The sequence below is a fragment of the Rutidosis leptorrhynchoides genome, chromosome 1, assembly GCF_046630445.1.
Source record: "Rutidosis leptorrhynchoides isolate AG116_Rl617_1_P2 chromosome 1, CSIRO_AGI_Rlap_v1, whole genome shotgun sequence".
NCBI lineage: Eukaryota > Viridiplantae > Streptophyta > Magnoliopsida > Asterales > Asteraceae > Rutidosis > Rutidosis leptorrhynchoides.
This window is the reverse complement of record NC_092333.1, coordinates 925203-948267: the sequence shown is the minus strand read 5'-3', so window position 1 is coordinate 948267 and position 23065 is coordinate 925203. Positions and strand designations below refer to the sequence as shown.

General features: G+C 34.7%; 3 protein-coding genes and 1 long non-coding RNA gene across 9 annotated transcripts; 2 read left to right on the top strand and 2 right to left on the bottom strand.

The window, feature by feature from the left end:
• The first annotated feature begins 7480 nt into the window (after positions 1–7480).
• Positions 7481–11604, top strand: LOC139886382 (calcium-dependent protein kinase 26-like). 2 transcript variants are annotated; one of them, XM_071870169.1, is made up of 9 exons: positions 7486–7676; positions 7946–8733; positions 8866–9009; positions 9148–9300; positions 9513–9628; positions 10572–10739; positions 10824–11048; positions 11169–11323; positions 11402–11604. In XM_071870169.1, the coding sequence occupies exons 2-8, from the start codon at positions 7983–7985 to the stop codon at positions 11292–11294; spliced, it is 1683 nt and encodes a 560-aa protein (XP_071726270.1). In that variant the 5' UTR covers positions 7486–7676; positions 7946–7982; the 3' UTR covers positions 11295–11323; positions 11402–11604. The 2 variants fall into 2 exon arrangements, with proteins under 2 accessions (XP_071726269.1, XP_071726270.1); XM_071870168.1 differs by having other exon boundaries at positions 7481–7676; positions 10572–11048.
• A 447-nt stretch (positions 11605–12051) lies between these two features.
• LOC139886380 (calcium-dependent protein kinase 26) lies at positions 12052–15294 on the top strand. 4 transcript variants are annotated; one of them, XM_071870165.1, is made up of 9 exons: positions 12061–12265; positions 12531–13319; positions 13408–13551; positions 13674–13826; positions 14000–14115; positions 14248–14415; positions 14497–14721; positions 14859–15013; positions 15095–15294. In XM_071870165.1, the coding sequence occupies exons 2-8, from the start codon at positions 12569–12571 to the stop codon at positions 14982–14984; spliced, it is 1683 nt and encodes a 560-aa protein (XP_071726266.1). In that variant the 5' UTR covers positions 12061–12265; positions 12531–12568; the 3' UTR covers positions 14985–15013; positions 15095–15294. The 4 variants fall into 4 exon arrangements, with proteins under 4 accessions (XP_071726265.1, XP_071726263.1, XP_071726266.1 ...); XM_071870164.1 differs by having other exon boundaries at positions 12052–12265; positions 12561–13319; positions 14248–14721; XM_071870162.1 differs by having other exon boundaries at positions 12052–12265; positions 14248–14721.
• A 520-nt stretch (positions 15295–15814) lies between these two features.
• On the bottom strand, positions 15815–17987 carry LOC139886381 (uncharacterized). 2 transcript variants are annotated; one of them, XM_071870166.1, is made up of 4 exons: positions 17697–17987; positions 16795–17471; positions 16454–16654; positions 15815–16325 (listed from the first exon to the last, which is right to left on the bottom strand). In XM_071870166.1, the coding sequence occupies exons 1-4, from the start codon at positions 17938–17940 to the stop codon at positions 16275–16277; spliced, it is 1173 nt and encodes a 390-aa protein (XP_071726267.1). In that variant the 5' UTR covers positions 17941–17987; the 3' UTR covers positions 15815–16274. The 2 variants fall into 2 exon arrangements, with proteins under 2 accessions (XP_071726267.1, XP_071726268.1); XM_071870167.1 differs by having other exon boundaries at positions 16795–17237.
• Positions 17988–19459: 1472 nt separating this feature from the next.
• LOC139855194 (uncharacterized) lies at positions 19460–22256 on the bottom strand. The gene is made up of 2 exons (XR_011761385.1): positions 20805–22256; positions 19460–19730 (listed from the first exon to the last, which is right to left on the bottom strand). It is a non-coding gene; the product is annotated as an uncharacterized lncRNA (long non-coding RNA).
• Between the last annotated feature and the right edge of the window lie 809 nt (positions 22257–23065).

Genomic DNA, 23065 nt, shown 5'->3' with positions numbered 1-23065 from the left:
TTGAATTAAAAGATTTTCTTTGGTGAAAAATTTTATTTTATATGGATATGAAATATATCCAAAATCCATGATTAAACTCTAAGTGGAAGTATGTTTTTCAAAAGGGTCATCAAGATGTCGTTCTTACGACGGATATGACTATCTTCTCTTATTTGACACCTAAGCTGTATTTTTGACTATAAACCTATACTTTTTCTGTTAAGATTAATAATGTTGAGTTCGATACGAAACCATGGCAACTCGAATCACTCAAAACGGATTTGTAACGAAGAAATTATGGGTAAAACAAAATTGGATATTTTTCTTAATTTTTAGCTACGGACATGATTTATAAAAATGGATGCTAACCTTATCCTAGCTAACTTACCTTGTATCCTACATGTATTTATACATGTCTTGTTCCTTAACTTATGGAAATACAATTTATAATAGTCGTGATTAAGTTCTATGACAATATATTATAGTCTTAATAAGATCGTAAGGCACCATATATATATAATGCTTGATCACCGTGGATTCGTATACAAAGTTTTGACATATCATTTTGACTTCTTCTATATATATTATTGGAACGAACTATTAGACACCATTGGAAGTAATCTCGAGTTAGCTGTGGGTCAAAGTGGATTTCAAAATATTATATACTTTGAGTTGTGATCGAGCCTGAGACATGTATACAATGGGTCGCGGATTACTTCAGACAATATACATATTATGTGTCTTATTATATTAAGACAATATATTATAGTGTTAGTGAATTCTAACACAATATACGCATTTATATTTATATATATATTTATACTATTGGACTATTGGACTACGAACGTTGGACTACTAACAATGGACAATTAAAATTATCACAAGTATCATAAGTATGGAATATTAATTATATATATATATATCTTGACAAAAGAATATTATTAATAGGTTCGTGAATTTGTCAAAAGGCCAAGTCTTATCACCATCTATTCGAAAATCATCACAAGTGAGTTATAGTCCCATTTTTACTATCCAAATTATTTTGGAATGAGAATGCATGCAAAATTTATAAATGTTTTACAAAATAAGCACAAGTTCATGGAACTACATTCTACGATTGTTTTGTTATACTGGATATCTGTACTTATTATTATTATGCTTGGTAACCTAAGAATTAGTGAAAAACACTAATTGACGCGAATCCTAAAGGTAGATCTACGGGCACCAACCACCCCCATTTTCGAATAGTGGAAATGCTTTAGTACTTCGAAGGGTTCTTGTCATACATTTGATTAGTGGAATGTATGATGCCAGATATCTTAAGCGCTCTATGTTAAGGTCAGTTACCAGGCGACTCATCGTATGAATGATTTTTGCAGTTGTAATGATCCTGCGCATTTAATTAAATGAAATCTTGTGGCTTATTAAATGTTATGATTATTATATAGAAATTAAACCTATGACTCACCAACATTTTTGTTGATGTTTTAAGCATGTTTATTCTCAGGTGAATATTAAAAACGATTCCGCTGTCGTATGCCAACCCAAGGTCAAGATTTGGAGTCGGCATAATTGTTTATATTGTTTAAACTTGCATTCGGAGTATTTGTTGTAATATATTTGATCATATTGTAATAGGTTGTGTAAAAACTTATTTATTTGAGGAGATTGTCTTTGATAGACAATCTAAATTATGTCATTAAGACCTTTATTCAATAATAAAGTTTATGGTTATTTTTAAAAACGAATGCAAGATTTAAAAAACGTCTCATATAGAGGTCAAAACCTCGCAAAGAAACCAATTAATATGAAACGTTTATAATTAATATGAACGGGGCATTTCATCTAACTTCCTTGTCAACTCGTCTTTTCCTCTACCTCTTGGTTTCAATTCATTTTAAGCAGAAACTTGGTGTGTGTAATTAAAGTATCCAAAATGTTGACATCCATTCATTTCTATATCATGTTTCTCTCTTTTATGGAGGGATTGTCAACATGCCTAGATTGTTATAGGTATTCGAGATGACATTGAACCAGACTGTTGGATATGAGACGCATGAACCATTCTAGCCAAATGGGTCGTTATGGCCACCACTCTTTTTTTCCTTTAATTATCATAGTCTATTAGTCTGACTGTCATTTGTTACACATGAGACACTAACCATGGGTTTTCTTGCAGGGCTTATACGAATCGTTGCTTCAGCATGAAAACACCTAATATTTGCATTTGGTTTTCTCGTGGTTGACAAGTTGCGCCAACACAATATCTCTTTCTAGGATGGTAAATTAATGGAAGGATGAAGATGATATTAACCATTATATTTATGAATATTTAAGGTGAGTATCTATAGCTAATTTTTTTTCATTGCATGTATTTATATGCTTACTGATACACTAAAGATTATTTCTAACCCATTTTTCCTCTTGGAGATTGTGAAAAATCCAAATTGACCCTTGCATAATTATAATTAAATGGGTGAAAATATTCACCTCTAATATCAAGATTGTTTGTTACTTCGTCACTGATCAATATTTGTTTGGTTGGTTTTAGGTATATGTTAAGAAGTTTCAATGAAAAAGAATATGTAAGAAGTTCGATTCTTTTTTCCCTCGTGTCTATTTGGCTTCATTGATAGGGATATAATTGGAATGGTGCACATGCATAGACCATTACTACTACATGCTGACAGATTATTAATTATAAATGTATTAGCAAGAGTCATTTCAATGGGAATGGCAGTGCCTTTAACTTAATTCAAAAGGTCTATTTTTTCTTCTTTTTTTACATAACAAATTATTCCCAGCATATTGCTCTTAAAATGGCTATATTATTTCATGTCAAGAAATTGTTCCTAGCATATTACTCTTAAAATGGCTTTATTATTTCATGTCAAGTCTCTTATATTTACTATGTTTTTCGCTGACTTCAATCTACTTTCTACCTTCTACTTTCTTTTCCTGAGGGTTTGATTCGATTGTAAGTATCTATCTCAGTTTTTTTCATTTATTAGCTCTTAGATAACCACTTATGATAAAAAGTTTTTTCCTCAACTTCTAGATCAGGAATGCCATTATTTCACATGGTTGTTTCTTGAGAGAATGCAACTTTGAATGCTCAATAGTGTGTAAAGGAAGAGGTGGAGGCTCTGCTGCTGATACAGTAATGTTGGCGGCATAATACTGTTAAACAAATCTCATATCACTTCTTTGATTGATGAAGGAAAGGTACCGGTTGGCGTGTAACACAAAAATCAGGTAACACAAATTTCAATACAAACACTAGAAGCACCTTAAACAAATTGTATCCTTTAAAGGTGCCATTTTCCATTGCATAGATTGGTTTATAGACAAAATGCAAAGATCGGGTGTGATGATCATGAACAAATATGTAAGCCAAGTTTCATAGATGATTATTTGATTCGGGTTATACTATTTATACTTGTGCGAAAAGGGTGAACATTTTATATTGGGAATCTACTAAATGTAAATAAGGTAATATGGGCGGTTCAGGCACCTCGAGCTATGGAAAAAATTGGTTGATTTTTTGGTATGGGTCAATTACGGGTTGGGTTGATACTTACAGAACTTTGATAAAACTTCATTAAATTAGTGTCAATTATGATTACATGAGTTATAGTAATTTGATACTGTAATAAGTGTTAGGAAGAGGGGATCGCCTGGACGTTGGGAGATATAAATTTGAGAGAAAAACAACTCTATTACTCACAAGAATAGATTTACAGAGTATTACAAAACTCTTACAAAAAAAACTCTCAAGCTCACACACACTCTCTAGGTTGTGACTACACTTCTCTGAATGATTTGGGATGATTTACAATTGAGGTTTGCACCTCTATTTATAGTAAAAATTCTATGGCGGTGGAAGGGTGTGAACGGAGATGGTGGGCGGCCGTCATCGTGTTCATCTTTGCTTCTTCTACATGGTGTTCAAAGAATTCTATGGCGGTGGAAGGGTGTGAACGGAGATGGTGGGCGGCCGTCATCGTGTTCAACTTTGCTTCTTCTACATGGTGTTCAAAGAAGGCTACTTTGAACATCTAGAAGGTGAGCTTCTAGATTGTAGGCTGGAAACTTTCAATTCTCCCCCTCCAGCCGAATCCACGAACATTCCAGTTATGTCTCTGCATAACTCCAACTTCTCTCGAGTCACCACCTTTGTTAACATATCCGCAGGATTCTCCTTTGTATGGATCTTCACTAGTCTCAACAGTTGTCGATTAATTACCTCGCGTATCCAATGATAGCGAATATCAATATATTTTGTACGGGAATGGTACATGGAGTTCTTGCTCAAATCTAGAGCACTCTGACTGTCACAATGTACCTTGTACTCCTTTTGCTTGATTCCAAATTCTTGGAGATAACGCTTTAACCACAACATTTCTTTTCCAGCTTCTGCGGCAGCAATATACTCTGCTTCAGTTGTGGATAATGCAACACACCTCTGTAGTCTTGACTGCCATGAAACAGCTCCCCCTGCAAAAGTGTAAATGAATCCTGAAGTAGATTTCCTACTATCAGGATCTCCGGCCATATCCGCATCTGTATAGCCTTCCAAGATTGGATCAGCTCCCCCGTAACAAAGACATAGATTCTTTGTACCTTTAAGATATCTGATAATCCATTTTACTGCATCCCAATGCTCTTTCCCGGGGTTCGAGAGAAAACGACTCACCGTTCCCACTGCATGAGCAATATCAGGCCTTGTACACACCATCGCATACATCAAACTTCCAACTGCTGAAGAATATGGTACTGACGACATCTCCCCGATCTCTTCCTTGGATGAGGGACAAGAACTCTTGCTTAACTTGAAATGGTTAGCTAATGGAATGCTAACAGGTTTGACATTGTTCATATTGAAACGTGAAAGCACTCGTTCAATATACTTCTCCTAAGATAGCCATAACCTTTTATTCTTCCTATCTCGGGTTATCTGCATTCCCAAAATCTGTTGAGCCTGTCCTAAGTCTTTCATGTCAAAAGACTTATAGAGTTCCTTCTTCAGCTGGTTGATCTTCGTTACGTCTTTTCCTACGATCAAAATATCGTCTACATAAAGTAGAAGAGCAACGAAATCTCCTTCAGAAAAATTCTGAATGTAGACACACTCATCTGCTGCAGTTTTCTTGTACCCGTGACTCACCATGCACGAGTCAAACTTCTTGTACCACTGCCTAGGTGCCTGCTTTAAACCGTACAAAATTTTCTTCAGCTTGCTTACGAGATTATCTCCTGAAACCTCAAAACCTTCTGGCTGCTCCATGTAAATTTCTTCATGTAAATCTCCATGAAGAAAAGCTGTCTTTACATCCATCTGTTCAAGCTCCAAGTTCATACTTGCGACCAATCCAAGTATGACTCTAATTGAAGTCATCTTGACTACTGGTGAAAATATCTCGTCAAAATCAATCCCTTTCTTCTGTTGAAATCCTTTGACTACAAGTCGTGCTTTGTATTTCACCACTTTTCCGCTACCATCCTTTTTCAGCTTGAACACCCATTTATTTTTCAGTGCCTTCTTCCCGCGTGGAAGTTCTACAATCTCATAAGTTTGATTTTTCTGCAGAGAATCCATCTCATCCTGCATTGCGAGCAACCATTTTTCTTTATCCTTATGAGTTACTGCTTCATGAAAACTCTCCGGTTCTCCATCTTCAGTAAGTAGAAGGTACTCGGATTCTGGATATCTACTAGATGGAATCCGACCTCGTTCAGATCTACGAACTTCTGGAACATTCTGAGGAGTTCCACCATCATCTTGACCTTGTGATGGTGCTGGAACGTCTGGCAGATGGGGTTGTGGCTCCCCCTGCTCAGCACCGTCATTTTCCTCATTATCTTCTACTTCTGGCATTTCTTCTTGCACTGAAAATTCATTTCTCATGAATGATTCTGTTGTTGCCTCTGGCACCTGAGCAGCAACATTTGACTTCTGAGATATTGTGGGTTTTTCAATATCTTCTATTGTCTGGCTTTCATGGAACACCACGTCCCTACTTCTGATCACCTTTTTCTCCTTTGGATCCCATAATCTGTATCCAAATTCTTCATCTCCATAGCCTGTGAATATGCATGGAGTGGTCCTTGCATCCAGCTTCTGCCTGAGCTCCTTGGATACATGTGCGTACGCCAAACATCCAAATACTCTTAAGTGAGAGTATGATGGATCCTTTCCAGACCAAAGTTTCTCCGGAACTTCAAAATTCAGTGGTACTGATGGAGATCGGTTGATCAAATAACAAGCGGCTCTGACTGCTTCTTCCCAGAATGGCTTTGGCAGCTTAGCCATACTGAGCATGCTCCGAACACGTTCCATGATTGTTCGGTTCATTCTTTCTGCTATACCATTATGTTGAGGGGTACGTGGGACCGTCTTCTCATGTCGGATGCCATATGATCTGCAATAGGCATCGAACTGTCTGGAAGAGTATTCACCGCCGTTGTCGGATCGAAGACACTTTAACTTTTTTCCTGTCTCACGTTCTACCATGACATGGAACTGTTTGAAGTAATCGAACACCTGGTCCTTCGTCCGTAAGAAATATACCCACACCTTTCGAGAAGTATCATCGATAAACGTCAGAAAGTATCGATTGCCGCCAATTGATTCAACCTCCAAGGGACCGCAAACATCAGAGTGTACCAGACTGAGTAACTCTGATTTTTTCGTTGAAGAGGAATTAAACGAGACTCTATGCTGCTTACCAAACAGACAATGATTGCAAGAATCTAGTGCAACATCCTTGTCTACATTGATAAGCTCCTTCTTTATTAGGGTAGACAACCCTTTCTCACTCATGTGACCGAGTCTCTAGTGCCATAAATTTTGTGAAGCCTCCTTTTCTGCAACATTAATACTGCCATAAATTTTGTGAAGCCTCCTTTTCTTCAATTTTTTTTTGTATATTGCTTACAATATAGAGAATGATTTAATAGAATACATCAGCTTTCGCGTTCAACGTATCATATATCGCATATTGTATGTATACCAACTATATACATATACTTCTTTAAAGCAATAACTCCATTAAAATATTTTTTTTCATAATCCCGCGAATTCGCGGGTCTTAAACTAGTTAGAATTAATTTAGAATACTCCATATTACATTCTTTAAAAAAATTAATTTAATTAAATTAAATGGATGATGTAAGCATGAGGTTTAGAAAAGTGCCATGTGTCCCTCTTATTTTTGTAAGCTAAGGTAAATATTAAGAAGTGATGTCATTCCATTGCCATTTTCATAGCATATATAATATAATATAATAGATAATAGATAATAGATAGATTATAGATAATAGATTTGATAGTTACTGCGGAGTACTTTGTTAGTAAAGTTTGGACTAGTGGGGATTTAGTCAATAGTATGAGGTAGTAATATGTAAATTAGTTGTGGATAGAAGAATTGAAGTCAGACGAGAGACATGGGTTTTGTGAGTAGGCGTAGGCTGGTCCGCACTCGACACTTATCTTCCACCACCACTACCTCTTCTGTTCCTTCATAGCAATAACATACGAGCCTTCCTATTCTTTTATATTTATTTATTTATTATTATTATATATTGTTTTATGGTTGTCAACACTGACTCACCAATTATATCATCATATTGAGGCTCAATCATCTTCTTCTGATCACAGTTCCACTAAGTATATTCTTCATCCATCAGGATCTCAGGTACTTTAGTTACTACTAGATAGATCTGCAACTCTATACTTGTAAGGATTCATCTAACTGTTTTACTTTGTTCATTTTGATGTGTTTATCATATGGCCGGGTTCTGTTTGTCATCAGTAAATATCAAGTCTTTATATTCCGTTTACAACATTTTTTCTTTCAGTTTCATTAGCTAAACTCAAGATCACTTGTTTGATTTATCACCAGATCTTTTATTAAAACAACTTTAATACTATAATTAATATTATGTATGTATTATGTGTGTGCAGCAAATTAAATTAATTTTGATGAGAAGCAGTTGATTTTATGGGCAATACATGCCGTGGATCTTTTGGAATAAAAGACACACCGGGGGGCTTAATTAATAAGCCTGAAGATCAAAATCCATCTTCCGTTTTATCTAACAACAACTCTTTGGATTACAACTCACCCACTAGTTTAATATCTCAACAACTTATAGCCCAAGAATATTCAAAGGATCCCAAACCCACCCTACTACCTGTTGTTCTCAAGAAAGATAACAATACCATGAGCCGTTCGAATCAAGCTTATTACGTTCTTGGTCATAAGACTGAAAACATTCGTGATGTGTACACGTTAGGTCAAAAGTTAGGACAGGGTCAATTCGGTACTACGTATTTGTGCACCGAGATTGCAACGGGAATAGATTATGCTTGTAAATCAATATCAAAACGTAAGTTGATCTCGAAAGAGGATTTGGAGGATGTTAGGAGAGAGATTCAGATAATGCACCATTTGGCAGGACACAAGAACATAGTGACGATTAAGGGTGCGTATGAGGATCAATTGTACGTTCATATTGTTATGGAAGTCTGCAATGGAGGAGAATTGTTTGACAGGATCATACAGAGAGGACATTATAGTGAGAGGAAGGCTGCTGAGCTCACAAAAATCATTGTTGGTGTTGTTGAAGCATGCCACTCCCTTGGGGTTATGCACAGAGATTTAAAACCAGAAAATTTCTTGTTGGTTAACAAAGATGATGATTTCTCCCTTAAGGCCATTGATTTTGGACTATCTGTTTTCTTCAAGCCAGGTAGGTACATCTACCATTTTTTTTTTTTTTTTATATCAATAAAGCTAAATAAAGTTTAAACTATAATATAAATAAATTGCAGCAAATTCATGATGTACTAAATAAATTTTGCTTATCCTCGTTTGTTTTCAGGTCAAATTTTCACAGATGTGGTAGGAAGCCCGTATTATGTGGCACCTGAAGTACTTTTGAAGCATTATGGTCCAGAAGCAGATGTATGGACTGCAGGGGTGATACTTTACATACTACTCAGTGGTGTGCCTCCATTTTGGGCTGGTATGTATGTATGTATGTTACATACAGTATGTATTAAGTGGGGTCGCAGCAGTTTACTTACTTGTCTATATTTTTATCATCAAAAACCTGAAAATAATATAAATATATTTTATTTATTAGTTAATTAATTTGTTGCAGAAACACAACAGGGGATATTTGACGCAGTTTTGAAGGGATACATAGATTTTGATTCAGACCCGTGGCCCCTTATATCCGACAGTGCAAAGGATCTGATTCGCAAGATGTTGTGCTCTCGGCCTTCAGATCGCTTAACTGCTCATGAAGTTCTCTGTATGTTCTCCCTCCCCACTTGTTTTGATAATCATATACTAATACTAATACTGTGGAGTACTACTTTTAGAATGCCCGTGAGCACTTATCTGTGTGCTTCTTTTGATTCAAACATTATTATTAGTAATAGTATTAGTATTAGTATCTGTTACAGGTCGTCATCATGATTATAATAGTTAAGAAGACTATCTGAAATGAATATTTCATTTCAGGTCATCCTTGGATTTGTGAAAATGGTGTTGCTCCTGATAGGGCACTAGATCCAGCCGTTCTTTCTCGTTTGAAGCAGTTCTCTGCAATGAATAAGTTGAAGAAAATGGCTTTGCGGGTATGTTCATATTAGTTCAACATTAATCTTGCATGACTGAAAGAGAGAGATTTTATTTGCTTTATGAAACATTAATCTTGAATATATATATATATATATATATATATATATATATATATATATATATATAGGGGCAGGATCAATGGGGAAGTAAACAATCGGGGGGAAGCGGTGGGAAGCAAATTTTTTTTTTTTCGTTTTTTTTTTCAGGCATCAAGATCACACGAAAATATGAACATTTAAAAAAGACACTTCGTGATGAATGTTATTATTTAGGCGGGAAAACGATCGACAAAAATAACATTCAAGATAATATTGATCGTGAAGAATATGAACGTTTTTATTTTTTTATTTTTATGTTTTGTGAAGTAAAATTTAGCCCGATTTAGAGTTTAGGGTTTAGGTTTTAGGGTTTGGTGTTTTGGGTTTAGTCTCTAAACCCAAAACCCCAAACCCTAAACTCTAAACCATTCGTGTTAAAAACTCAATCTAAATCCTAAATCTAAACCCTAAATCTAAACGCTAAACCCTAATAGATTCCGAATAACTAAATCGGGCTAAATTCTAAACCCTAAACCCTAAACACTAAACTCTAAATCGGGCTAAATTTTACTTCACAAAACATGAAAAAAAAAAACGTTCATATTCTTCACGAACAATATTATCTTGAATGTTATTTTTGTCGATCGTTTTCCCGCCTAAATAATAACATTCATCACGAAGTGTCTCTTCTAAATGTTCATATTTTCGTATGATCTTGATACCGGGAAAAAAAAATTCCAAAAAAAACGAAAAAAAAAAAAAATTTGCTTCCCCCCGATTGGTTACTTCCCCATTGATCCTGCCCCTATATATATATATATATATATATATATATATATATATATATATATATATATATATATATATATATATTATTTATTATTTATTTATTGGGTTCCAGGTTATAGCCGAAAGCCTGTCCGAAGAGGAAATAGCTGGTCTGAGGGAAATGTTTAAGGCAATGGATACTGATAACAGTGGTGCAATAACATTTGATGAACTGAAAGCCGGTTTAAGAAAGTTTGGTTCCACATTAAAAGATATAGAGATACGAGACCTTATGGATGCGGTAAGGTTGACTGTTTCTTACTTACGCCATGAAATTGTTCATGTATTTAATCTGCTAATGATGTGTCATGTGGATGTTCCTCAGGCTGATGTAGACAACAGTGGGACAATTGATTATGGGGAATTTGTAGCTGCTACTATTCATCTGAACAAGCTCGAAAGAGAGGAACACCTTGTGGCCGCATTCCAGTATTTTGACAAAGATGGAAGTGGATATATAACCGTTGATGAACTTCAACAAGCTTGTGCAGATCACAATATGACTGACTTTCTTGTGGAGGATATCATCAAAGAAGTTGACCAAGATAACGTAAGTCCAAATATAATAATACTTGTAGTATTACTTTGAACTCGATTATGTCTATCTATCTATTTATGAAAAACTAAAAAAGAAAATATTGATTGATTGATGAGTTTGTTTATGATACAGGATGGAAGGATTGACTATGGGGAATTTGTTGCCATGATGACAAAAGGAAATGCAGGAGTTGGAAGAAGAACAATGCGCAACAGTCTGAATATGAGCATGAGAGACGCACCAGGGGCTGTCTTCTAATTTTCTTTAAACATTACTATTTTCTACAGGTATGTGGCTTTTGTTCTTGAAACAAACTTGTACATAAACAACATAGCATGGGACTCATATATACATGTATGTTGCAGATTGAACGGCGGGATAGGAGGTGTGACAATTAATTCGAAAGCCGTGGATGTTTATGCTTGAGCATGTGTTTTTGTTTTAAATTGGTGTATTGTTTCTCAAGTTGTTGTAAGAACTTTCAACGAGTGCATAGTTTATTTATTCTTGTAAGTTGTACCTGTTTGATCTAAGTAGGAACTTGGCAATCAACTAAACTTTATGCCCATTCTTCTTGTGTTTCGGTCATTCATATATATGTTTTACCATACAGACATGAGAAAAAGAGGAAAAAAAGAAAGAAAGAGAGGACAGTTCCATATAATTCAACATGTTTGTGTTCTTCTATATGCTTATTCTAAGAATGGCCTTTCAAAATTATTATAATTATTAATTATTAAATGAAATGAAATGGTTGTTAAATATATGAAAAAGAAAAAAAAATGTGAATATTGAACATGATGTAATTAATTAAGCTAAATAAATAAACTAACTCGGAGTCTTGGAAGGTAGCTATATAGAGTTTGAAACTTCCCAGTCGACTGATAATTGTGGACTAGTTGGGACTTGGTCAATAGTATGAGGTAGTCATATGTAAATTAGTTGTGGATAGAGGAATTGAAGTCAGACGAGAGACATTGGTTTGGTGAGTAGGAGTAAGCTGGTCAGCACTCAGCACCAATCTTCCACCACCTCTTGTGTTCCTTCTCAGCAATAACATACGAGCCTTCCTACTCTTTTTTTATTTATTTACTCACTTTTTTATTGTTTTATTTTTATTTATATTTATGGTTGTCTCAACACTGACTCGCCAATTATATCATTATATTATATTGTGGCTTAATCTGATCACAGTTCCACTAAGCATATTCTTCATCCATCAGGATCAGGTACTTTCATTACTACTACTAGATAGATCTGCAACACTATACTTGTAAAGATTAATGTAATTTTTTTCTTACTTTGTTCATTCTGATGTTCAATCATATGGCTGGGTTCTGTTTGACATCAGTAAATTTCAAGTCCGTTTACATTTGCTATCTAACTCATGATCACTTGTTTGATTTATTACCAGATCTTTTATTAAAAAAAACTTTAATACTATTATTAATATTATGTATGTATGTATGTATGTTTGTATGTATGTATATGCAGCAAGTTAAATTTAATTTTGATGAGAAGCAGTTGATTTTATGGGCAATACATGCCGTGGATCTTTTGGAATAAAAGACACGCCGGGGGGCTTAATTAATAAGCCTGAAGATCAAAATCCATCTTCCGTTTTATCTAACAACTCCTCTTTGGATTACAACTCACCCACTAGTTTAATATCTCAACAACTTATAGCCCAAGAATATTCAAAGGATCCCAAACCCACCCTACTACCTGTTGTTCCCAAGAAAGATAACAATACCATGAGCCGTTCGAATCAAGCTTATTACGTTCTTGGTCATAAGACCGAAAACATTCGTGATGTGTACACGTTAGGTCAAAAGTTAGGACAGGGTCAATTCGGTACTACGTATTTGTGCACTGAGATTGCAACTGGAATAGATTATGCTTGTAAATCGATATCAAAACGTAAGTTGATCTCGAAAGAGGATTTGGAGGATGTTAGGAGAGAGATTCAGATAATGCACCATTTGGCAGGACACAAGAACATAGTGACGATTAAGGGTGCGTATGAGGATCAATTGTACGTTCATATTGTTATGGAAGTCTGCAATGGAGGAGAATTGTTTGACAGGATCATACAGAGAGGACATTATAGTGAGAGGAAGGCTGCTGAGCTCACAAAAATCATTGTTGGTGTTGTTGAAGCATGCCACTCCCTTGGGGTTATGCACAGAGATTTAAAACCAGAAAATTTCTTGTTGGTTAACAAAGATGATGATTTCTCCCTCAAGGCCATTGATTTTGGACTATCTGTTTTCTTCAAACCAGGTAGGTATATTCTTGTTTACCATTTTTTTTTATTTTTTATTTTTTATTATCTTAAAAAGAAAATTTGCTTATTCTCGTTTCTTTTCAGGTCAAATTTTCACAGACGTGGTAGGAAGCCCGTATTATGTGGCACCTGAAGTACTTTTGAAGCATTATGGTCCAGAAGCAGATGTATGGACTGCAGGGGTGATACTTTACATACTACTCAGTGGTGTGCCTCCGTTTTGGGCTGGTACGTATGTATGTATGTATTGAATGGGGTCCCACCAGTTTTACTTGTCTATCTATTATTCATCATTAATCTGAATCTGAATAATTTTAAATTTATTAATTTTATTAATCAATTTGTTGTAGAAACACAACAGGGGATATTTGACGCAGTTTTGAAGGGATACATAGACTTTGATTCAGACCCATGGCCCCTTATATCTGACAGTGCAAAGGATCTAATTCGCAAGATGTTGTGCTCTCGGCCTTCAGATCGCTTAACTGCTCATGAAGTTCTCTGTATGTTCTCCCTCCCTACTTGTTTTGATAATCATTTTATATTACTTCTATGGAGTACTATACTATTTTTATAATGTCTTGTGTGCTTCTTTTGATTCAAAAATTATTATTAGTATTTGTTACCATCATGATTGTAAAAGTTAAAAATAAAATTATCTGAATGAATATTGCAGGTCATCCTTGGATTTGTGAAAATGGTGTTGCTCCTGATAGAGCACTGGATCCAGCTGTTCTTTCTCGTTTAAAGCAGTTCTCTGCAATGAATAAGTTGAAGAAAATGGCTTTGCGGGTAAGTTCATATTATTATTCTAATGATCTGATTTTTCTACACTGGATTGGATGAATGATTCACTTGCATGACTGAAAGATAGTATTTGCTTTATGCAACATTAATCTTTAATATTTTCTTGTTTGGGTCCAGGTTATAGCCGAAAGCCTGTCCGAAGAGGAAATAGCTGGTCTGAGGGAAATGTTTAAGGCAATGGATACTGATAACAGTGGTGCAATAACATTTGATGAACTGAAAGCTGGTTTAAGAAAGTTTGGTTCCACATTAAAAGATATAGAGATACGTGACCTTATGGATGCGGTAAGGTTGATCGTTTCTTACTTAGGCCATGAAATTGTTCATGTATTTAATCTGCTGATGCGTCATGTGGATGTTCCTCAGGCTGATGTAGATAACAGTGGGACAATTGATTATGGGGAATTTGTAGCTGCTACTATTCATCTGAACAAGCTCGAAAGAGAGGAACACCTTGTGGCTGCATTCCGGTATTTTGACAAAGATGGAAGTGGATATATAACGGTTGATGAACTTCAGCAAGCTTGTGCAGATCACAATATGACTGATTTTCTTGTGGAGGATATCATCAAAGAAGTTGACCAAGATAACGTAAGTCACTCCGAATGTAATAATACTTGTAGTATTACTTTGAACTCGATTATTATATTTATCTATTCTATCTATTTAAGAAAAAGAAAAAGAAAATATGAAATGATTGATTGATGGGTTTGTTTATTATGATACAGGATGGAAGGATTGACTATGGGGAATTTGTGGCCATGATGACGAAAGGAAATGCAGGAGTTGGAAGAAGAACAATGCGCAACAGTCTGAATATGAGCATGAGAGACGCACCAGGGGCTCTCTTGTAATTTTATATAAACATTACTACCGTCTACAGGTATGTGGCTTCTTTTGTTCTTGAAACAAACTTGTATATAAACAACACAGCATGCGACTCATATATACATGTATGTTGCAGATTGAGTGGCAGGACGATAATAGGAGGAGTAGGACAACTGATTCGAAAGCTGTGGATGTTTATGCTTGAACGTGTGTTTTTGTTTTAAGTTGGTGTATTGTTTCTCAAGTTGTTGTAAGAACTTTCAACGAGTGCATAATTTATTTATTCTTGTAAGTTGTACCTGTTTGATTTAAGTAGTAACTTTCACTTAAACTTTATGCCCATTCTTCTTGTGTTTCAGTAATTCATATATATGATTTATCTTACAGATAGGGGTGGTCAGTATTTGGTTTGAAACCGTGGAACCCGAAAACCAAACCGAAACCAAACCGGAAAAAAACCAAACCGAATTTGATAAATGATTTTCGGATCGCGTCAAACCGAAACCGAATTTGAATTCGGTTTTCGGTTTTGAAAATTCTGAATTCGGTTTAACCGAAAACCGATTTCAAAACCGAATTCAAAATTTTTATATATTTAATTTGTATATTTATGTTTTAGTTTCATTATAATTTGGAATCCAATCAATAAAATATATTCTCACCCATATGAAGATTTGGTAGCTCACATTATAATTATGTTACTTAAATTATTATGTTCTTATTCTTAATAAGAGAAGCAGTAAACGTCATAATTAAGCTATAAATATTAATAAATCATCATCATCGAATTCTTGATAATTTAATAATACGTCAGTGTTTTAGGATATAAATAACTAAGACATCAGTAACGCTACAATTAAACTACCAAAGTTCTCAGTTTTTTCATAATATTTGGTTTTAACCGAAAACCGAACCGAATCCGAATTTGAATTCGGTTTTCGGTTTGGTTCGGTTTTAACTTTGAATTCGGTTTTCGGTTCGGTTTTCGGTTTTGCCTAAAAAAATTTCAAAACCGAATACACCGAACCGAATAAACCGAACAAACCGAAAACCGAACCGATGAACACCCCTACTTACAGACATGAGAAAAAGAGAAAAAAAGAAAAGAAAAGAGAGAGAGAGAGAGAGAGAGAGAGAGAGAGAGAGAGAGAGAGAGAGAGTTCCATATAATTCAACATGTTTGGTGTTCTATATGCTTATTTTAAGAAATTTCTTCAGATTGCAATTACAGCTCCAAAATCTAGCTAGTATTACATGCAAACCTAACAGACGCCAATCTCCCTCCATCAAGAAAAATTGAGTCATAATCGAGAGTGCTACAGTTCTGCTGGTCCAGGAGTTGCAGTTTCGGATGAAGTTACAATTTCCTGCAAAAGAAAAGAAACCAGATGCGTGCTTACATGTTTATTGAAAAGTCATCATTATTTATTTATTGTAGAAATGAAAGAAAGAAAGAACAAATTTGATGATTTGAAGGGAAGGATTAGTTAGTTACTTTTAACTTGGCATTTCCTGAAAAGATGCAGCTTGATGTAATAGCACGCCCTGGTTCCAACAACCATCCAACTTGACAGCAAGTTTGCTCTCCGTCGTATTGTATTGAGCTCCACAAGTTTTTTGGAAGCAATACCAAATTCTGTTGGTCTCTTACTTCCTTGTGTATACCATCAACTGTCACAAGTTGTTGAAGAATGGCCTGTCAAAATTATTAGATGAAATGAAGTGATTGCTAATCAAAGCATGCATCATCCCCACATTATATATAAATATATCAAGAAAGTAAACATTCAACATGATGTAATTAATTAAGCTAAATAAATAAACTCAGTAACTCACAATGGGAGAGTCGTCTTGGAAGGTAGCTATAGAGTTTGAAACTTCCCAGACGCCTGACACTTGTGAACCACAAAGAGCTTGTGTGGAAGCAAAAGCAGAATCACGTATTGCACACCCACCTAGTTGTTCCCCGTTTCTGAAAGGGCCATACCATTGCTCAACAAACACTTTGATGTTTTTCAACACTATCTTCTTGTGGTTCTGGTTGTCTTCAACACCCACAATTTGAACAATCCTAACCCGTGATTCTTTATCGTTAGGATTGATCAAACAATGCTCTAATTCAAGTAGTTTCGTGAAAGAAGTAGAAGAAGAAGTTCTATTTGGTGTTGAGTCCCAAACAGCAGTGTAAGATCCAGTGGGATGATAAGCAAATGAAGAAACCATGTTATCTACACCTCCTATGATCCTCTCATCTATAGTATATCGTGTGGCTGCATCGGCTTCACAACCAACAGTAGGAAGCAGTTTAACTAACTTGTAGATGAGGGATGAGTTATTGGGTTGTGCAAGAGTTGGGCACTGAGTCTGCCAATCGAAGACTTGAACCTCCCATTCTCGATAAGCATTAGGTACTACGTTTTCAGGAAGCTCAATGGGGTTACCATCAACACTAAAATCAGCTCCAAAACCATCCCATTCCCCAGAAACATTATTAGCGAATTCTGACCAACAACCTATTTTTTTTTTTTTTTTTTTTTTTTTTTTTTTTTTTTTTTTTTCACAACACCCACAATACAAACATCCCACATATTAGTCAATCAATCTATAATAAAGCTAGTACTAGGAAGTTAGGATGAATTATCAATCAATCTTGAATTATTGAATAATTAAAGGAAATAAAGGTGAAAAGTCTGAGGTAAAAGAAACAAATAAAGAAAGAAAGAAATAAACAAGGGTACCTTGGGGGTTGTGTTGAACAAGTGGTGGTGGTAGGTTGGTGGTTGGAGTGACGGCCGAAACAGACATAGTGGTGGAAGGTGGACCAAAAGAGGGAAACTTGATGAATTGATGATGGTGAGATAAAAGTATTAGTGATGATGATGATGATGATGATGATGATGATGATAGGGATTTGGGTTTCAGGGTTTGGCGACGATGATTGAGATGAATTAGTCTTGTAATCATAACAACCGCACCCGCCATTTTTGGTCTTTACAGTTGGGATGGTTGGTTTTGATTGAATGGTTGACAGAAGATAGAGAAATACTCTATTATAAAAATTCTATATTTGGTGGTTGTACAAATAAGATCTGCGGTTGGCATATAATCTATCCATCTATGATTATGAATTGTTCTCGGGAGATGATACCGTGAAACTGAAATATGTGTGTCAATATACTGTGAAATTCATTCAAACTTTCATACTTTTTATAAAAGCAGCGGATAATTTCAACATATAATATCTTGAGAAATTGATCTTAGGTAATTGAAATTAGTTATTAATTGTTCTCATGAGATGATAATCTAATATCCATAATACTAGTTTATAACCCGCGCATTCGCGAGTATTCTATCATCCATCATTCTAAAAATATTTTTAATAAGTTATTTATGCTATTGATATAAGTAATACTGTAATAGTAGTGCAATATATGTTGAATAATAAATATCAAGAACATTAAAATTAGACACACAAAGTAAATGAGTATGAATTGTGACAAGTTATAAACGAAAGAATTACACCGCGTTTGCTAGTAGGTAAACTTTTGATTCAAAAGATACACATAAAAAAGGTCAAGGGTGAAGACGTGATTACCAACAACTGGTTAATGTTTATATATACTACAATGTATTATACATAGTAGGGTGATTAACCCAAGTTTGAGTACACACAGTTATTGATCATTGGGCCACTTGACCTGATAAGGTCAAACCTACAATTTAATACTTGTGTTGTCATTATTCAATAACACATAAACTCAAAAAATTGGCATTCAAGCATATTTATGTCGTCTATAATAACAAATTATTGTGTGATGGCTAGAAACAATGATCACTTTCATACCATACCATATATTAACACAACTCATTCTTTACACACTTGACCCCAAACAGTCTAACATGTATAAACATGTTTTGACATTTTATACCAAGGCAATATCACAAGCCGACTTTGTTGACATCTGCAACAGATCTTTAGATTTTCCAAACAAATCCCCAATAACATAACATTAGACATTTGACTACTACATAGTAATAATAATGTTAACAATTCAATGATGACTACTAAAATTCAAACCAATGGATATATCATAAACTTAATAAGATACATTGGGCTCTAGTTATTGAGTCAACAGCAAGCGTCGATTTATTAGCGACTTGACTGACTCTTAGAGCCTAAATTAAATTTCAGCCATGATTTAAAACCCATGGAAATTTGATTTTACCATTTTCATGGCGTCTCAATTTTATTTTTTATTTTATTTTATTTTTTTAAAAACTTTTTCCTACTTATTGGCCGGAGGTCCACTCGAAAGCAATCTCTCTATCCGTCGAATAGAGAGAGGGATGATTTTATCATCTTTTGAGTGTTTTCACTCTAGGTGGATAAATGACTTTATTCTCGGATAGGGGAAGGATTGTCTACATCTCACCTCCCCATACACCACTTATGTGGTATTGGGTTTTGTTGTTGTTGTTGTTGTGTTAATAAGATACATGATCAGGTTCAAAAACATTAACAAAAGTTTATAAATGGAGCATAAACAAACAATATTTTGAACAATACATTGACAAATTGACAAGACCCATGTACAATGCTTTCAGACTATTTTTTGAACAAACTTGGCAGGAGGTGCAAGTTAGCTTACTTTTACAGGACTAAAGGAAAGAACCCCATGATTGCGCCATACTCGAGTAACATATCTGCAGTGATTTGAGCCTTTTTCTATAATCAGTCCCGGTAGATCCTATAGAGCCAGAGTACCATATTGCTGGTAAATCCAATAAAGCCAGATTACTATATTGCTGGTAAATCCATAGGTACGACATAGTATGTAGAATGGTATAGATCATTAATATCATGAATAAGCCTTACAAAATAACTTGCAATATTTATCCTACCAATAAATGCATCAAACTATCTTACAATAAAGAAAACATTTACCATAAAACCTTCTCAGACTATAGTATGAGAAGCAAAAAATAAGTGTGAAACTGGAATTACGCGAATTGCAGTACAAGACATAAGGCTAAGTGTGCTAAAAATAAAAAAGTAACACAACAACAGATGCAACCCGTTACACATATCTACTATACCCAATAACACACAGTTTCAAAACCCAACTGATTACACTAAGTGATGTAGTGTTGTCACATAATGTAACAATGCTTATTGATCTTTCTTTCTTAGATGTTCTGAAATGTTTCAAAACCCAACTCATACATACAACAATAGCAACTGAAAATAATAACCTAAATGACTAAAACTTCTACAGATTCTTCAGCATTTTAAGGTCTGATTTTAGTGCAGCTCGAACTCTACCAGGAACTGCAATGCCTACTCAGGTTGAGCAACAATTACTATTATTGTTCAAAATGATCATAACTTTATAGGTGAGAGAATCAAGAGTAACAATTACAAAAACATTATACATAATTTATGAATCCTAAATTTATGAATAAAACTACCAAACCTAAAATTATCAAATCGATTTTGTCACCATTCAATACACTTATAACCCAAATGTAGGACAAACCAACAGGGGAGGAGTATGAACAAACCAATACACATAAATCCAATGGCCATCTTCAATATAATGAGGCTTTTCGGTAGTCTCGTTATATTCGACGATTCGTTAATCCACTGATTAACAAAACAAACCAAAATGTAACAAACCACATTTTCGACTACGCCCATTACAGATTTGAATTCAAAATCAGGTTAATAAGATTGTGACAAATACCAATTAACACAAATAATAATCATCAACATAACATTGAATAGCAGTAGAAAGTAGCATATAAACACTTCAAACTAAATGAATGAAAGTTATACTAAATTATACCTTCAAGATTAGGAATACACCCAATAAAAACCTTCATCGTCCAGTTTCTTCAAACCAACGTAGCTTTCATGGATTTTTTTATAGCTTTTAATTGGTTATTATTGAAAATCAACCAAAAAGCATTTGATCTTTAACAGATCAATACTTGATCAACATTCAACAAACACGACTATAATTTCAATAATTTGGTACATAATTCATTTTAGTACAAACTAAAACGGAAGCATCAAATCAAAATAAAAAAATTAGCGATAACGATTTTGCGAACCCAGCTTGCGTCTGGTATCTTTACTGCGTATTTTTGTAACGTAGCAACATCACAACAAAAAAAACATCAGACTGAATGTGAATGTGTGATTGTGGATTAGAGGCTTAGAGCTAAATAAAGATTGAAGTTAACGCATTAATGAATGATTTGTACAAAAATATCAGACCAAGTATTTTGACTGTGCAGCGGATTTGAGTAGGGTATTCATCTCGAGTCGAAAATTCATCTTCAATCATGAAGATCGAAATTCCATATTAGATAAACCCTTGAGATTGCCTTGCCAACATATTGAATTGATCTGGTTATAATTCGTTACTTTGGAAGCCTAATTACAGACATAGTTGGGTTTGACCAGAGAAAGACCGTTTTTATTTTTATTTATTTATTATTATTATTTTTTTTTTGAGTTAACTGTACCACTTCCATCAGAAGATAACTGTACCACGTTGATGGTAGTTACTTTGTATCGATAACATAATTTTTTTCGTAATAATAAGGGTGAGAGGGTAATTAGTCTCGATAACTACCGAGTAGAATCTTAGAAAGTTTATCATTAATGGCAATTTAGGAATTTTGAGTGGAAGAAGTAAAATGAAAGGTGGATATATCATCTCCCTTACAATGACACCATTCTGTATTTAAATGGATAGGATTAAAATTAAAAAAAGAGATCTAATGGTGGAGCTTTTTACACGTGAGTTTTTTTTTTGATACCTAATGATGTCATAATAGTTTTCTTATTATAGATAAGAAAGATAATATATAATATATATGTTTTATAACGACAAGGCAGACATCTAACACGAATTAATACACCAGTATATTCACGGCGAGACTTAATATCGCTAACCTATAAGCCATTTGGTAATATCCATAGTATAAGTATATTGACATATACCCAAACATCACTAAAAGCGAAGGCAGAACAATAGGGAGACTTGAGGGTGCTCACCATTCCTTAACTTTGATACTCTAATCGGTATCATGTTATCCACTTGTAAATTTTCTATCCTCGATGTGTATTTTTGATGGAAAAAGTTTGTATTCCTATTTAAATATTGATATCTAGTTGAAGGAAGAGTGAGTTGAGAAAAGAAATTTGTGTGTGTGTGTGTGTAACATCCCGCATTTTTCCGTTTACTTTTCCGTTTAACTATTTAAAGTCCGTTATATGATTATGACATCCCTCGTTAATACGCTTTTTAAGATACATACTTTGGTTGTTAACTATTTAATGTGGTTTTGGTTGTTGTAAAAGTAAATGTGATGGATGAAATGTATTTAGTTGTTTTCCTTGTCAAAATACCTTTCCGATGATATAAGATACATACTTTGGTTGTTTGCGAGTCATAAATGGTGATTGGTTGAAGTTAGGGTCGTGCATAAAACTTAAAAACTGCCAGAATTCTCTGCACAGGTAATGGCGCGGCAAGCCATATACCCGCGCGGCGCGCCAAAGTGGTCTGTCCAACTTTGTCAATTTTTGAATAATGTTTGCTATGCTACGCACCTCCGATTCACACGTAACTTGTTCTAACATGCTCATACATGATTAAAAACCTCAGAAAAATAGTTCGGGACCCGACCCGAACGTGTTGACTTTTTCGTTGACTTTGACCGACCAAAGTTTGACTTTTTGTCAAACTTAACCAAATGATTATGCAACCTTCCTAACTTGTTTCTATACTTGTATCTTGCATGAAACTTGACAATTTGATTTCACATGCTACATAATCGAGTCGTAACGAGCCGTAGGACTAATTGAACATCTTTGACCTATCGTGTTTACCATTATTGATACGACCTATTTGTTTAGGTCAAGACTAGCACTATCCTTCGCACACGTTACTTTGTGAAGTACTTTTCATACGTGCACTCAAGGTGAGATCATATCCCATCTTTCAAACAACTTTTATGCTTTAAACTATGGGATGAGAAACATATACGTATCATACTTTTATACATTGAACACAAGTACGAAAACGAACATTCC

Bases quoted from the DNA above. Each gene is read 5' to 3' on its own strand.
- LOC139886382 (XM_071870168.1), top strand. From the start codon at position 7,983: ATGGGCAATACATGCCGTGGATCTTTTGGAATAAAAGACACACCGGGG. The intron at 9,629-10,571 runs GTATGTTCATAT...ATTGGGTTCCAG, and splicing joins TGAAGAAAATGGCTTTGCGG to GTTATAGCCGAAAGCCTGTC. The intron at 11,049-11,168 runs GTAAGTCCAAAT...TTTATGATACAG, and splicing joins AAGAAGTTGACCAAGATAAC to GATGGAAGGATTGACTATGG.
- LOC139886381 (XM_071870166.1), bottom strand. From the start codon at position 17,940: ATGGCGGGTGCGGTTGTTATGATTACAAGACTAATTCATCTCAATCAT. The intron at 17,472-17,696 runs GTACCCTTGTTT...AAAAAAAAATAG, and splicing joins TGTTCAACACAACCCCCAAG to GTTGTTGGTCAGAATTCGCT. The intron at 16,655-16,794 runs GTGAGTTACTGA...TAATTTTGACAG, and splicing joins TCCAAGACGACTCTCCCATT to GCCATTCTTCAACAACTTGT.
- LOC139886380 (XM_071870164.1), top strand. From the start codon at position 12,569: ATGGGCAATACATGCCGTGGATCTTTTGGAATAAAAGACACGCCGGGG. The intron at 14,116-14,247 runs GTAAGTTCATAT...GTTTGGGTCCAG, and splicing joins TGAAGAAAATGGCTTTGCGG to GTTATAGCCGAAAGCCTGTC. The intron at 14,722-14,858 runs GTAAGTCACTCC...ATTATGATACAG, and splicing joins AAGAAGTTGACCAAGATAAC to GATGGAAGGATTGACTATGG.